The sequence below is a fragment of the Rhinopithecus roxellana genome, chromosome 15, assembly GCF_007565055.1.
Source record: "Rhinopithecus roxellana isolate Shanxi Qingling chromosome 15, ASM756505v1, whole genome shotgun sequence".
Taxonomy (NCBI): Eukaryota; Metazoa; Chordata; class Mammalia; order Primates; family Cercopithecidae; genus Rhinopithecus; species Rhinopithecus roxellana.
Genome location: NC_044563.1, coordinates 116,916,644 through 116,933,871, shown reverse-complemented (window position 1 = coordinate 116,933,871; position 17,228 = coordinate 116,916,644). Strand labels below are relative to the sequence as shown.

Here is a 17,228-nt window from a genome sequence, read left to right as displayed (position 1 = left end):
ATCGTTTTCAAATTAGCTTCCAGAAGTCTTAATCTGGTTCCACTTGGCAACAGACACATCTAAGGAACCATTACAAAGAACTGTGTTCAGTGCTGGGCTAGAAAAACCCCTGTGTTTACTCGGGGCTGAGGTAGGAGAGCCCCACTGCCCCATTGGAGCGCCCCAGTTATCCCTAATGCTTGCTTCATAGACCTTCAAGCTGGACAGAGCTTAAAAATGCCAGCTCCAGGCCAGGCACGGTGGCTCAAGCCTGTAATCCCAGCACTTTGGGAGGCCGAGATGGGCGGATCACGAGGTCAGGAGATGGAGACCATCCTGGCTAACACGGTAAAACCCCGTCTCTACTAAAAAATACAAAAAACTAGCTGGGCGAGGTGGCGGGCGCCTGTAGTCCCAGATACTCGGGAGGCTGAGGCAGGAGAATGGCGTGAACCCGGGAGGCGGAGCTTGCAGTGAGCTGAGATCCGGTCACTGCACTCCAGCCTGGGCGACAGAGCGAGACTCCGTCTCAAAAAAAAAAAAAAAAAAAAAAAAAAAAGCCAGTTCCTCCAGTGCCCTCCACAAAGGGTCGTGGAGCTCAGGGGGGAGGTGCTTTTCAAGTGGGAGACTCTCGCCCACTCCCCCTCCAGCCTGGGCCATAGAACTCATTTTTTGTTTCATGTGAGGAAACAGAACCCCAGCCGGTAGAGGTGACTTGCCCAAGATCACACAAATGGAATGGAAAACATTTAAATAGCTAACATCTATTGATTCCTTTTTACATGTGACGCACTGGCTGAGAGGCTTTACATGCGTTTTCTCATTTAATCCTCCTGATAATTCCATGAAGTAGGTACCCTTATTTTCCTCATTTCATAGATGAGAAAACTGAGGTAAAATAAGAGACTTTCACAAGGTCATCTAGCAGTTAAGTAGCCAAGTCCAGATTTGCTCCCAATAGATGGTGGTTGACGTTGGAATAACAGTCTGATCCTGACCCCGGGCGCACATCTGGGGACCGTGGCACCTGGGGCTGGGGCGCTTGGTCCTGGGCTGGGTCTGGGGTAGCGACAGGCACACGCGGGTCGGAGGTGGAACCTCTGGCAAACTGTTCACAGCGGGTTTCCCTGGAGGTGAGAAAGTCCCGCCCCTAGCCGATGGAGCGCTGGGATTGGTTCTCCGGGACCGATTGACGGCTCAGGGCACGAGCGGGGACCGCAGCGGCGGAGGTGAGGGCGCCAGCAGGAAGTGGGAGAAGACGCAGCCCAAGGCGGGCTGGCGGACTGGCGGCAGTCGCTACTTGCCTAGTAACCTCAGCCGCTGTGGGTTCCTGGGGAGATGGAGGGGCCGGGGCTGGGCTCGCAGGTGAGTGCGACCGGGCGGTGGCTGTCCTGGGGGCCAGGAGAGCGACTGCAGCTGTGAAGGAAAGGACGGTGTGGGTGAGAGGCCGCTCGGTGAGGGGGTTTCGGGAGCGGCGGGGCCTGCGTCTGGGAAGCGGGAGCCTGGAAACACCAAGAATGGTGCTGGAAATTCTCTCTGAGGTGACTGGGAAGGAAAGGCAAGGACTGACGGGTGAGGGCCCGAGCCGGCCCCTCCAGCCTTCATCCCTGGCCAGGGCGCCCCCTGGGGCGGGTACCCGGAGCCTGGCGGGGACCTCTGTGGGCCTGGGGAGGGGAGGATGGCCCTTCCCGGGAGAGGTGTCAGGTTACACACCTGATTCGGACCCTGGAGTCGGAGCGGTTCTGTTGATTTCTTTTTCAGCCCTGGCGCCTTGGCACCTGCCTCCACCCCACCCAGTCCAGTTTTCGCTTCTGTTTCCGTATCCTTGCTTACTCCTTGAAAGAATTAAGGCTGCTTGTTTAGGATGGAGGAAAGGGGCGTGGAGAGGGGAGGTACACATAGGGATCTGCAAAATCTCAAAGGACAATATTCCGTGGAGGAGGTGTTGTATAAAAGCCAGACGGAGTTCCAAAGAAGTGAAGCGGGCCAGTCGGGGAAGTTACAGGAGGTAGATGTTGGCTCCAAGAGAACGAGATTTTTGTGCTTTTTGCTTATGGCCCTTTCCTAGTGCCTAGAGTACTGACTGGTATTTTGTAGACGTTCACTTAATATTTATTGAATAAATGCAGAATTTCCAGATTCAGCCAGTTTTAGTGAGTGCATAACCCGTGCCAGATGCTTTCATATGCATTATTTTATTCCAGAATTGAAGCATCCTTAAGATATTATCCCCATATACAGATGAGAACACTGAAGCTCTCTTCAGTTGGAACGAGTTAGGCGGTAGATTCTCAGTTTGGGATGATTGGATTAGTTGATCTGTAAAAACATTTTTCAGTCCCGAGAGTGTTCCTCATGCTCTCCCTTTCCCTTCTTTCAGCAAGGTCTTGTATAGGTTTAAGTGAGGGACAAGATGTCTGGGGAGATGTCAAGGTGTTCTTATTGGTTGTTCTTGCATTTTGACAGAAAAATAAATAGTTCTCAGGCAGACTGGATTTTACCAAAGGGTGTTGAATCTTCACATGGAAACAGCGCCTCATTCTTTTTCTCAGAGAGGCTCAAAGAAAAGTTGGTAGGAGTAACTATTATGTCTTAATTACTGCCACTCATTTACAAAAGCTTTCAAGTGCTTAAAGTTCCTTTCTGTGCTGAAGGGAAGATTAGCCTTGTCCCAGTTCCGTGGCCTATAGAGAGGGAGAGAATGATTCGGTGGTTGAATTTAGTAGGGAAAGGTAGAGATATCATTGTTGTTGTTAATAATTGCTCTTGTTAACTTTTTCAATAATGTGAAGAGCTTACCTATATATACTGCTTTGCAGTTTGCAAAATACTTCCCCATTTTTGATCCTCACTATAGTCCTTTGAGGTGGGGAGAAATGATTATTCTGATTTTAAAGATGAGAACAGAGGCTCAGAAAACTGGAATCACTTGCTACAAGTCAAATAGCTGCTAAGTGATAGAGCCAAGACTTCAGTCGTTCATTCAGCAAATGTGTTTTGAATGTCTGCTAGGCACCGTTTTAGGTGCTGTGATAAATTAGTGAACAAAACAGACAAAAACATTACTGTTCTCATTGAATTCGGTTCTTTTGATTCCAAGATCAGTGCTGTTGGATTTTTGCCAGGATTTGCCTATACAATCAGGTCTCCAGTTTCCTTTCTGACCTCATCTTTTTTTTTTTTTTTTTTTTTTAAGACAGTCTCTGTCACCAGGCTGGAGTGCAGTGGCACGATCTCGGCTCACTGCAATCTCCGCATCCTGGGTTCAAGAGATTTCCCTGCCTCAGCCTCCTGAGTAGCTGGGACTATAGGCGCGGACCACCACGCCCTACTAATATTTTGTATAGTAAAACGGGGTTTCACCATGTTGGCCAGGATGGTCTCGATCTCCTGACCTCGTGATCCGCCCACCTCAGCCTCCCAAAGTGCTGGGATTACAGGCGTGAGCCACCACGCCCGGCCTGACCTCATCTTTTACTACTTTCTTGCTTGCCCCGTCATCCCCAGCCACACCAGCCTCAGGGTCTTTTGTACTTACTATTTGCTCTGCCTGGAATGCTCTTTCCTTGTGTGCCCACTTGGCTTATTCCCCCACCTCTTTAAAGTCTTGACACAAATGACACCTCTGTGTGGCGTTCTGTGACCCCCGTATTTAAAATTGCAAACCTTTTCCATCATCAGCACTACCAGCAACACTCCCTGGCCTCCTTCCTTGCTTTAGATTTCTCCTCAGCATTTAACACCATTTAATATACTTATTGGTCTTGTTTATTGTTTCTTTCTCCTCCACTGAATGTTAGTGCTATAAGGACAGTGATTTTTATCTGTTATGTTCACTGTTGTGTGCCTGGCATCTGGAACAATGCCCAGCACTGGTGAGTACCTGTAAATACTTGTCAATGAATGAACTTAGAAACTAAACTCTGGAACTTCTGTTAATGAGAACTTTAATGACATGAGAACTTTTAATGACTGTCACATATTTCTCTCTCAGTCGCTCCTTCTCTCTCACTCTCTTTTTATTTGATAATCTGGCAGGATAATGACTGTCACTGGAGTTTGAGTGTGGTTTTCTAGATCTTGATTTTGGCTTAAATTAATGCCCACTGTAACTTTAACAATTCTTGTATATAATTTAGAAAAATAATCGCATTTGTGACATCTCTGTGTGAGAAGTATTACACGATCCCTCAGAACTTAAAGATGCTCTAGTTATCTATTGTGTAGGAAACCACCCCAAAACATAGTGGTATGAAACAGCCTTTGTCATGCTCATGGACTCTGTGTGTCAGGGACTTGGACAGACTGCAGCAGGGTTGGTTCGTTTTTGTTCCACCATGTCTGGAGCCTCAGCTGCAAAGACTCATAAGCTGGAGATGACTTGAGAGCCGGGGCTGGTATCTACGAGTCTTCACTTACATCTGGCAGTTAAGTTCCAGTAAAGACACCTACACATGGCCTGGGCCTCTGCACAGTATAGTGGCTGACTTCCATTAGTGACCATCTAATGGAAGAGCCAGGAAGAAGAAGCTGCCAGTTTCTAAGGCCTGGGCCTGCGAACTGGCACAGCATCACTTCGAAATATATTATTAGTGAGATAGTCACAGAGCTCAGAGTCAAGAGGAAGGGACATAGACCTTTACCTCTTGATGGAGAAGTAGCAAATAATTTTGAGGCTATGTTGTAAAAATTACCACAAATGTATTCATATGTCTGTTAGATAATTTTCATAATATCTTGTTCTGCTTTTCACTCTTCTGTGGAGGACAGTGAGCTAGCTACATATCTCTTTCTTGGCATCCCTCTTTGTTCCTTCTTTAAATTTTTTTCCCCTGTGTATCTTAATTAAAACAACAACAATACAAAAAACATGTTATTCTACTATCTTGAGGCAGTTGTAGACTGGAATCCTAGGAAGACTAGAGGAAGTAAAATGGAATGGAATCATAGAATACTTGGAGCTGGAAGGCTTTTCAGTGAATTACCTAGTTGAGAGATTCTTAAACTGGCATATAGGATAAGCTTCAGGGCGTTAGTGAACATCTTGGAATTAGTGAACATCTTGAAAAGTTAGTTTACATGTGCAGTTGTGCATTTCTCTTAAATAGAGAGGCCTTAATTTTGGAAACATTTTCAAAAAGGTCCATGACGTTTGGAAGGTTTGAGAACCATTTATCTAGTCTAACCCTTTAACTTTTCCCATGAATTCAAGACTCAAAAATAATAACTTACTTTCCAAAGGTTCATAGCAAGTTAGCAGAGCCCAGGTGTCAGAGTTCCTGATGCAGTGCATTTTCACTACTACTCAACCATGATATGATCTTGTTTGATTGTTTGCTGCCACTTGGAGTCCACCCATTCTTTAGTTCAAGGTCTGAGGAGTAGTCTGTATTTTACTCTGCTCTGAAAATGGGGAAGTGAGTATATCCCTAACTAGAATATAAGTTCCTTGAAAACCAAGGACCTTGTCTGTTGTTCATTGCCATATCGCTGTGTCTACAATAATGCCCAGCACATAGTAGGCATTCAGTAAATGTCTAGAATGAATGAATTATGGAAGGAATTGTGTCTTACTCATCTTTTATCCCCGATTACCTACTTCTGTGATTTGTATAGGTGTTCTTTATATTTCCCTGAATGAATAATTAATGAAAACTCTTGGGAGTTGGCTGGCATTGTAAGAATTTGCTTAGTCTGTTCTGTTACCTTAACATTGTAGGCAGCCATGTAGCAGTTAAACTTCTTTATCCATATAGTGTGTTTGTTCATGCAGTAAAGTCTTTACCAGTTCCCAAGTCAATAATGACTATTGTAACAGCTTGGCTTAGGACCATGCAACATGAGACTACTTAGAAGGAGCTTTATGGGTGTATTGATCTGTCTCTTTCATTTTGCAAATGTAGAAATGAGCCAAAAATAGAGTAGATGATTCGCCACTATCATACAGCCAATGTGGCAGTACTAGGAATCTGGTTATTTGGCCCGTGTCATCAGTGCAATCAGGAGAGATTAGGCTGAGAGTATACTGTGGAAGCAGAGACTCAATGTGTCTTCTTCCCCATCTTTTGAGACTGAAGGTTGCCTGTCTCCTTCTCTGCCATGTCCTTGCCCTCCTTTTCCTGACCTTGCTTCACAGAAAACTTGACAGAAAATAAAAATTTCAGCTCTCTTCTGTTTGAACGTGGGGATAGGAGCCGGCTGCCAATTTCATGTTGTCATGGATCATGTTATTATAAGATTTGACAATGTATTTCTAAATTATATTCATTAACTGATAGCTCAGTATATGCTCATGGCAAGATTTGAATTAAAGATAGTGGTTATAAATCTGCCTCAGTTTAGCCTTTTGACAATTTAGAATTTTTTCCGAGGGGGTACTGACTTGTCAGATTGGATTAGATCATCTTTGTTTATACTTCATGTGTCTGATGAAGAGTTCCTGATCTGCTATTTTCTTATTCGCTTGTGCTTATTATTATTATTATTATTATTATCTCAATTCATGGCTTCTTTGTAGAAATCAGCTTAAGCTACTTGCTAATTTTGGGAGAGGTAATTTAGTTAAAATTTAACAATATAATTTGAAAATAATCTAATATATTTTGTAAAATGCTGAAGGTCCTACTGTCAACTCTCTGTTTGTGGAAGCTTTCTCTGCCCCCAGGTTACCTTGTAAACAGAGTATAAGGAGTGACCTGCTTGGCATACCATTAAATGAGACTGCCATTGTTAAAAATTAGTAAAGCTTTCCTGCCAGCAGAAGTGTGCTAAAAAGAAAAAATAAATTTGGTAAAGCTTTAAAAACTCTAATTTGTAAATTTTTTTTTCCTTTTTAAGTAAAAAGATAAAAGGTTAATATAATAGAAGCTTTAACTTTTTCTCACATTACCTAGTGGGTTACTGCACATAAGGCCTTGAGTGTACCTTCCTCACTTTGTAGATGATTGACTTCAAACATAAGCTTTGAATATAGTCATTTTTAGGTTTTACTTTGATCTGGATTTGGGTAAACAATGATGACATGAACAAAATATATCTCCTGTTTTCTAGTTTCTTATAATTGCCATTTAATCATATATATCACATATTACTTGCTATTATTATTTTACTCTGTCTCTGACATATCTCCCTTATTAGACTTAAATTCCTGGAGGAGAGACACCCATGTCTTCTATGCCCTTAGCATAATTGTACATCATAAATACACAGTAATCAATTGCCTACTAAACAAATGCTCTTAGTTGTGGATATTCTTCACATTAAAACATGTAAATCTCCTCATCTTTATACGTGAAAAATAAAGCTGATGTCCTTAATGCCTTAACACAGTATAAGAAGCAACAAATTTGTATCTAGAATAACTCCATTTTCCCTGATGAAAAATCTGTGTATAAACAAAGAGTCAGGGTCGGGTGTGGTGGCTCATGCCTGTAACCCCAGTGCTTTGGGAGGCCAAGGTGGAAGGATAACTTGAGGTCAGGAGTTTAAGACCAGTCAGGGCAACATAACGAGACCTGTCTACAGAACAATAAAAAAATCAGCAGGGTGTGGTGGTGCTTGCCTATAGTCCTAGCTACGAGGGTGGGTCAGGTGTTAGGATCACTTGATCCCAGCAGATAGGGCTGTAGTGAGCTTTGATGGTGCCACTGCACTCCAGCCAGGGTGACAGAGTAATACCCCATCTCAAAAACAAAACAAAAAAGGGTTAATCTATCTAACCTACAAAGAGAAACAGATATGTACAATTCATTAGAAAAATAAGTAAACTCTGAAAAGGCAATCCACAAAAGAGAAAATATGGAGAGCCAATATACCTAACAACAACAACAACAAACAAAACACTCAGACTCATTAGCAACTAGGAGAGTACAAATGAAAAATAGGATGCCATTTTTAGCCATCAGATTGTCAAGGCTGTAAAAAGATTGATAATATTCGGTTCTGGGAAGGTTTGTAGGGAGAAAGAACATGTATATACTTTGCTGTTGGAACTGTGAATTGGGGAGAGTATTTGGTCAGAATCTATTTATGTTTAAAATGCACGTTTTTTGACTCAACAGTCCTACTTTGGGGAATCAGTCCTATAGAATTAGAATGCCCACGGTATTGATTGGATTGTGTATAGACGTGAAAGGCTGAAATCAACCTGTGTCTCTAACCAAAGGGGAATGGTTGAATGAATTATGCTATATCTATATACAATGGAACAATAGTGAAATATTACTGAACTGCAGGACTGTACATGATATATTGTTACATGAGAAAAGCAAGTTGAAGAATAATGTATATAATGTGATCCTATTTGTTCAGTAAGTATAAGAAGGAAATGATTAAAAATGTGTGTGTATGTATATATATAGCACAATATTATATATGTTAAAATATATATACATAATGAGGGAAGATGCACCCAACTGTTATACTGGTTATCTCTGGTGGTACAGTATTGGAGAGGAAATAGTCCAGATTGTTAAACCTGTATTCACTTCTGTATTGCTAGATCTTTAAAATTAATTTGTATCATTCTATAGTTTAAAATTCTAGTAAAAATTTTTTTATATAAAAATACACTGATTTTTTTGTCAATCTTAGCTGTACTTTTTGTTACACCTATTACTTACTGAAATTCTAGAAATTTTGAGTATAGTTCAACTCTTTTCCTCAACCCTTTGCCTTCTTCCAATTGAATATACTTAAACCCTGACATCAGGAAAAGCATCCTAAAGTAATGTTTTTATTTACATTTTAATCTAACTACCTACATGTTTATTTTTAACTGTGTGTGATTCTTTGTGTGTGTATGTACCGGGGTATTGATTATTTACCAGATAAATCAGAATTTACCTATTCAGGAAAGCAGGTGGACTGAAGAAGAAAAAGACTGGAATTCAAAACCCACCAAATCAGTAGCTGATTTACTTTTTTTCTCTCTGATTTGCCCCCAGCTTTGACTTGAGCCTTGGAAGTAAGCAACAGTGCAGACAGCAAGTGCTCTATGAGAAGCTATCTAGTTAAAGCTCAAGGAGCCGCAAAGGGATTTCCTGGCAGCACAGGCACCAGAAACACTGAGAGAGAAGTTTCTTCTCTGAACAGAGGAATTGTGACCCCAAGACAGTAGTTTTTAGATGCGACACCAAAAGTACAATCCATAAAAGAACAAATTGATAAATTGGACTTTTTTTAAATTTAAAACTTCTGCTCTATGAAACAGACTTTTAAGAGACGGGAAGGTAAGGTACAGACCAGGGGAAAATACCTGCAAATCACGTATCTGACAAAAGACTTGTATCTAGAATGTATAATATAAAGAACTCTCAAACCTTAACAGTAAGAAAACAAACAGCTCAATTGAAAAATGGACAAAAGACTTAAACAGGCACTTCACCAGAGAAGATATACAGATGGCAAATAAGCACGTGAAAAGATGCTCAACTTCATTAGCTGTTAAGGATATGCAAATTAAGACCATGATGAGATGCCCCTATACATCTATTAGACTGACAATATCCCAAGTGCTGGTGAGAATGCAGAACAATTGTAACTCTCATAGTTGTTAGTGGCAATGCAAGCTGGTATAGCCAGTCTGGAAAATAGATTAGCAATTTCTCATAAATTTAAATATACCTAACATATGGCCAAGCAATCTTACTCTTAGAGAAATGAAAGCATGTTCTCACAAAAGTCTGTCCATGAATATTTTTAGCAGCTCTATTTATAATTGCCAAAAGTTGGAAAACAACCCACGCAGATTGTTTGGATAGATTAACTGTGATGCACCGATATAGTGGGATACTACACAGCAATAAAAAAGAAGGAATTATTGATAACATGCAACAACTTGAGTAAATCTCAGCACCATTGTGCTGAGTGGAGGAAGCCCCTCCTAAAAGGTTGTGTACTGTATGATTCCACTATATGACATTCTGGGAAAGACAGAATTAATGACAACAGATCAGTGGTTGCCAAGAGTTGGTTGGGGTTACAGGAGGGTGTGACTATAATGGATGATAGTGGTGGTTACATGACTCCATACATGTGTTAAAATTCATAGAGCTGTATACCAAAGTTAATTTTACTGTAAATTAACTTTTTAAAAACAGTGCCCCTTCAGAATAACCCCTTGAGGGGTTATGGACTCATTTAAGTAAAACTGAAAATTTTAAAACTTTCTTTTAAAAACTTTTGTTTTAGGTTTGGGGGTACATGTGCAGGTTTGTTATATACACAAACTTACGTCATGGGGGTTTGTTGTATAGATTATTTCATTACCCAAGTATTAAGCCTAGTACCCAGTAGTCATTTTTTCTGCTCTTCTCCCTTCTCCCACCCTCCACCCTCAAGTATACCCCAGTGTCTGTTGTTCCCTTCTTTTTTTTTTTTTTTTTTTTTTGCAATGGAGCCTTGCTCTGTCACCCAAGCTGGAGTGCAGTGGTGTGATCTCGGCTCACTGCAACCTCCACCTCCCATGTTCAAGCGATTCTCCTGCTTCAGCCTCCCAAGTAACTGGGACTACAGGCACAAACCACCACCCTGGCTAATTTTTTTTTTTTTTTTTTTTTAAAGTAGAGACGGGGTTTCACCATGTTGACCAGGCTGTTCTTGAGCTCCTTACCTCAAGTGATCTACCTGCCTTGAGATTATAGACATGAGCCACCATGCCCAGCCTGCTGTTCCCTTCTTTGTGTTCATGAGTTCTCATCATTTAGCTCCCAGTGAGAACATGCAGTATTTTGTTTTCTGTTCCTGCATACGGATAATAGCCTCCAGCTCCATTCGTATTCCTGCAAAAGACATGATCTCATTCTTTTTTATGGCTGCATAGTATTCCATGGTTTATATGTACTACATTTTATTTACCCAGTTTGTCATTGGTGGGCATTTACATTGATTCCATGTCTTTGCTACTGTGAATAGTGCTACAGTCAACATTCACATACATGTGTCTTTATGGTAGAATGATTTGTAGTCCTCTGGGTATATACCCAGTAATGGGATTGCTGGGTTGAATGGTAGTTCTGCTTTTAGCTCTTTGAGGAATCGCCATACTGCTTTCTGCAATGGTTGAACTAATTTACACTCCCATCAACAGTGTATAAGCATTCCTTTGTCACTGTAACCTTGCCAGCATCTCTTATTTTTTTGACTTTTTAGTAATAGCATTCTGACTAGTGTGAAATGGTATCTCATTGTCGTTTTGATTAGCATTTCTCTAATGATCAGTGATGTGATTAAGCTTTTTTTCATATGCTTATTGGCTGCATGTATGTCTTCTTTTGAAAAGTATCTGTTCATGTTCTTTACCTACTTTTTAATGGGGTTTGTTTTTCTCTTGTAAATTTAAGTTCCTTATAGATGCTGGATGTTAGACCTTTGTCGGATGCATAGTTTGCAAATATTGTCTCCCATTTTATAGGATGTCTGTTTACTCTGTTGATAGTTTCTTTTACTGTGCAGAAACTCTTTAGTTTAATTAGATCCCACTTACCAGTTTTTGCTTTTGTTGCCATTGCTTTTGGTATCTTTGTTATGAAATCTTTGCCCATTCCTATATCCAGGATGGTATGTCATAGGTTTTTTTCTAGGGTTTTTATAGTTTTGGATTTTACATTTAAATCTTTGATCCATCTTGAGTTGATTTTTGTATATGGTATAAGGAAGGGGTCCAGCTTCGATTTTTCTGTATATGGCTAGCCAGTAATCCCAGCACCATTTATTGAATAAGGAGTCTTTTCCCCATTGCTTGTTTTTATCAGCTTTGTTGAAGATCTGATGGTCATAGGTGTGCAGCCTTGTATCTGGGCTCCCTATTCTATTCCATTCGTCTGTGTGTCTGTTTTTGTACCGGTATCAAACTGTTTTGGTTACTATAGCGCTATAGTATTGTTTGAAGTCAGGTAATGTAATTCCTCCAGCTTTGTTCTTTTTGCTTAGGATTGCCTTGGCTATTCAGGCTGTTTTTTTGGTTCCATATGAATTTTAAAATAGTTTTTTCCTAGTTCTGTGAAGAATGTCTTTGGTAATTTGATAGGGATAACATTAAATCTGTAAATTGCTTTGGGCAGTATGGCCATTTTCATGATACTGATTCTTCCTATCCGGGAGCATGGGATGTCTTTTCCTTTGTGTCTTCTCTGATTTCTTTGAGCAGTGCTTTGTAATTCTCATTGTGGAGGTCTTTCACCTCCCTGAATAGCTGTATTCCTAGGTATTTTATTCTTTTTGTGGCAGTTGTGAATGGGATTGCCTTCCTGATTTGGCTCTAGGCTTGATAGTTGTTGTATAGGAATGCTAGCGATTTTTGTACGTTGATTTTGTATCCTGAAACTTTGCTGAAGTTGTTTATCAGCTGAAGGAGCTCTTGGGCCAAGACTATAGGGTTTTCTAGATAGAGAATCATGTTATCTGCAAACAGGGATAGTTTGACTTCCTGTCTTCCTATTTGGATGCCCTTTATTTCTTTCTCTTGCCTGATTGTTCTGGAGAGGACTGCGAATACTGTGTTGAATAGAAGTGCTTGAGAGCAGGCATCCTTGTCTTGTAACAACTTTATTTAAAATTAAAAATTTCTAAAAGAAATTTAAAAACTATCTTTTAAAAATGAAATTTAAGAAACTTTCATTCTTAAAACTTTTTGGAACTCTTGGAGAAGTGACTTTGACACATTATTTCAAATATCTTCAATTTTTTATTCTCAATTGTGTATTCATCCTTAGAGAATGATTTTCTTTTTAAACTGAAAACTTCACAGAAATAGGTTTGGTGATAAGGTAGGTGAAAGCTAGGTAACTTTATTGATGGTAAAAAGCAAGATGAGGTTATAAAATAATAAGTCAGTTTTCATTTATAGCAATTTTCTAGGTACAGTTATACATCCCATAATGTTTCGATCAATGCCAGACCACACATACGATGTTGATCAGAGCAATAGTTTATACCATGTAGCCTAAGTGTGTAATAGGCTATACTGCCTAGCTCTGTGTAAATACACATTGTGATATTTGCACAAGAATGAAATGGCCTAAATATTTGTTTCTCAGAATATATCTTCATTGTTAATGAAAGCATGGCTATATTTGATGTGACCCTCCCACTGAACACACCAAAAAATACGGGATACAGTATAAAAGCATTTAAAGTATTTTACCTTTTTGATGCTAGTGTAAACTTTTTTTAAAAGATTCCTTAGAATTTTCTATGCATATGATCATGTTTTTGCAAGTAAAAATGGATTTACTTCTTTTCTAATCTGTGTGCATTTTTATTATTTTTCCTACTTTATTATGCTGTCTGGTGCTTTAGTATAGTGTTAATTAGAAGTGGTGATAATGAGCATCTTTGCTTTATTTCCAGTCTTGGAGTAAAAATGGTCTTGTACCATTAAATGTGATGGTAGCTGTAGATTTCTTGTAAATGTTCTTTATCAGATTGAGGAGGTTCCCTTCTTTCCCTTGTATTGAAAGATTTTACAAATTTTGTCATATGCTTTGCATAAAGAATTTTCATATAATTTTGTTAAATGCTTTATTCTATGATGAATATATATTTTTTACTGTTGTATATATTTGAATATATATTTTATTCTGTTAATATGAATATTCACCTTATTCATTAATATGGTAGTTTGCATTGATTTATTTTGAAATGTTTAAGCTAGGTTGTGATGTGTAGTCTTTTTTACATATTACTGGATTCACCTTATTAATATTTTGTTTAGGATTTTTGTATCTATGTTCATGAGGGATACTGGGCCTGTACTTTTCTTTACTTGTAATGTCTTTGTTGGTTTTGGTATGGAGTGATTCTGCCTCGTAAAATGAGCTGGGAAGCATTCTCTCTTCTGTTTTCTGAAGGGGTATTATTTCTTCCCTAGATATTTGATAGGGTTAACCAGTTAAGTTATATAGGCCTGGAATTTTTTATGAGAAAGGTTTTCATTATGAATCAAATTTATTTAATAGATACTATGTTATTTATTACTTTTAAGATCCATTTTGATAATGTGTGTCTTTTAAGGCGTTTGTATATTTCACTTAAGTTGCTAATTTATTGACATAAAGTTGTTCAAAATATTCCCTTTTTATCCTTTCAAAATTTGTAGGCTCTTGTAGTGATGTCTGTTTTTTAAACCTGGTATTTGTCATTGATACTTTTTCATTTTTCTTGATCAATCTGATCAAAGGTTTCTCACTTTTATTGACTTATTCTTTCTAGAGAACCAGATTTTGGCTTCAATGATTTTCTGTATTGTTTCTGTGTTTTATAGTTTCATGAATTCCTTCTATTTTTATATTCTTCTTGTCGTATCCACTTTGAGTATAATTTTCTTTCTCTAGATTATTAACATGAAAGCTTAGATAACTTACTGTAGGCTCTTTTTTTTTTCCCCTAATGTAAGCATTTAAAGCTACAAATTCCCTGTAAACACTGCTTACGCTGCATACTAAGCTCTTTAAACTGTTATGCTTTTGCTTTCTGACTTGCCTTAAGTCTGATGAGAAGTCCGAGTGTATTCTTATCTTTGCCTCTTTGAACATATATGTCTGTTTCTTCCAGACTTTTTTTTTTTTTTGAAAGGGAATCTTGCTCTGTAGCCCAGGCTGGAGTACAGTGGTGCGATATCGGCTCACTGCAACCTCAGCCTTCTGGGCGCAATGATTCTTCTGCCTCAGCCTCCCGGGTAGCTGGGACCGCAGGTGCGCGCCACCATACCCGGCTGATTTTTTTTTTTTTTTAGAGTCTCGCCCTGTCGCCCAGGCTGAAGTGCAGTGGTGCGATCTCGGCTCACTGCAAGCTCCGCCTCCCGGGTTCACGCCATTCTCCCGCCTCAGCCTCTGGAGTAGCTGGGACTACAGGCGCCCACCACCTCGCCATATTGGCCAGGCTGGTCTCGAACTCCTTACCTCGTGAACTGCCTGCCTTGGCCTCCCAAAATGTCCAGACTGATTTTAAGATCTCTTTATTACTGGTTTTTAGTGATTTGATCATGATATGTCTTGGTGTAGGATTTCGGGGCTTATCCTAGTTGGGATCCATTAAACTTCTAGTTACTGTGAGTTTATAATTTTCACCAAATTTGGAAGATTTTTGACTATTACTTCTTCAAATATTAAAAAAAAAAAACTTTTTTCCTTCTCTTCTGGAACTCCAGTTATACATCTTCAATCACCTTCTCTCTGTGCTGCATTTTGGATAGTTTCATTGGTGTTTCTTCAATTTAAATGGTCTTTTCTTCTATACTGTTTAATCTGCTGTTAATCTCATCTGGTGTAATTTGTATTTTAGAGATTGATTTTTTTTTATCTCTCTCTTTTGAGATAGAGTCTCACTCTGGTGCCCAGGCTAGAGTGCAGTGGCGTGATCGTGGCTCACTGCAACTGCCTCCCAGATTCAAGTGATTCTCCTGCCTCAGTCTACTAAATATCTGGGATTACAGGCATGCGCCACCATGCCTGGCTAATTTTTGTATTTTTAATAGAGATGGGGTTTCACCATATTGGTCAGGCTGGTCTTGAACTCCTGACCTTAAGTGATCTGCCCACCTTGGCCTCCCAAAGTGCTGGGATTACAAGGAGATTGATTTTTACCCGCAGATATTCTAATCAGATCTTTTGTCATATCTTCAATTTCTTCACTCATTTTGTTAATGTTTTCCTTTAAATACTTATACATACTTATATTAGCTGTTTTAATGTCTTTTTCAGCTAATTTTGTCATCTTTATAGTTTCAAGGTCTGGTTTTCTTCTGGCTATGGATCACATTTTTCTTGCTTCTTGGCATGTTTAGTGAGTTTTGATTTGATAGTGGACTTTGTGAATGCATGTTGATGAGTATCTGGTATTTGATGCCTTTCTTTTTTTTTTCTTTTTTTTAGAGTAGAGACGGGGTTTCACCATGTTAGCTAGGATAGTCTCAATCTCCTGACCTCGTGATCCGCCCGTCTCGGCCTCCCAAAGTGCTGGGATTACAGGCTTGAGCCACCGCACCCAGCCCTGATGCCTTTCTTTAAAGACTATTGAATATTGTTTGGCAGGCGGTAAAGTTAATGTTGCTCAATTTGAGTCCTTTGAAGTCTGATTTTAGGCTTCTCTAGAGTGGTTCTGGGGTAGCCTTTATTCCAGATATAGTTCAGCACTACTTCTAAGGTGTGGCCCTCTGATATCTCCACTGAATAACCCAAGGGGTCATCAAAGACTCTACGCTTTGGCTGATCAGAATTTGAACATCTTCCTGTTACGTATAAACTCCAGTAATTGTTCAGTTTACAAATCTCCAGTCATTTTTTGCCTATCCTTGTCAAGTTTCCCTCCATACATTGCTTGTCCTAGTACTCCGCAAAGACTCAGTGGGCCTCCTGTACAGATTTTTTGGAGTCCCTTTTTTTTCTGGTTGGCTCACTTCTTTCTTGAAATGTGCCCACAACTGCCAGCTATCTCAGCCTTTCTGATCTCAAATTTCTGTCTCCTCAATTTAGCAAGGCTTCTGGGCTCTAAAACAAAGTATTTTCCTCTCAGTGCACATGATTGCAAAATTGCTGGGATGATGGGGCTCACCTTGTGTTTTTTTTCTTTTTCCTCATATCTTGGCAATCACAGTCTTACTGTTCTCATTGTCCAAAGTCTGAATACAGTTTACTTCATACATTTTGTTCACTTTTCTAGGTTTCTTTAATGATTGTAGAGCAACAGAAGCACTCATACCCCGCAGGGGAAAGTTTAACTGTTACAACCATTTTGAAGATGAGTTAAGCATATCTTCAAAGCCAACAGTTCCACTTCTAGATATATGCTTTTGAGAATTGTTTACATGTATATATATATATACCTAGAGACATGTACAAGAATGTGCATAGCAATGTATTTTTTTATAATAGCCCCAAACTGGGAACAATCCAAATATCCAGCCATAGTAAAATAGATAAATTAATTGTAGTATGTTACTGTATTGGAATGTTCTACAGCAATGAAAATGAACCTGTTGTAGCTTTCATAACAACATGGATGAAGCTTGTAAGTCTCATGTTAAGCAAAACAAATGATAGATAATACATATGATAGATTCCATTTGTACAAAGATTAAAAAAATGTAAAGCTGAACTGTACTTTTTAGAGTTTGCATACATTAGAGATAAAACTGTAAAGAAAAGCAAAAAGTGATTATAACTGAAGTCAGGAAACTGTTGTTTTAGTGTGGGGATGTGGTGGAGCATAGCATGTGTCCGGGCAGTCTTCTAAGGTGCTGGCCCAGTTCT

The 17,228-nt window shown here is 39.4% G+C and overlaps 1 protein-coding gene across 1 annotated transcript in view; it reads left to right on the top strand.

Moving 5' to 3' along the window:
- Window positions 1-1,201: 1,201 nt before the first annotated feature.
- The window catches only part of ZDHHC13 (zinc finger DHHC-type containing 13), a 54,217-nt gene continuing 38,190 nt past the window's right edge, over window positions 1,202-17,228 (top strand). The window contains exon 1 of the mRNA XM_010388110.2: window positions 1,202-1,344. Coding sequence (XP_010386412.2) covers window positions 1,318-1,344 — 27 coding nt within the window. The 5' untranslated portion in view covers window positions 1,202-1,317. The remainder of the gene's footprint in view (window positions 1,345-17,228) is intronic.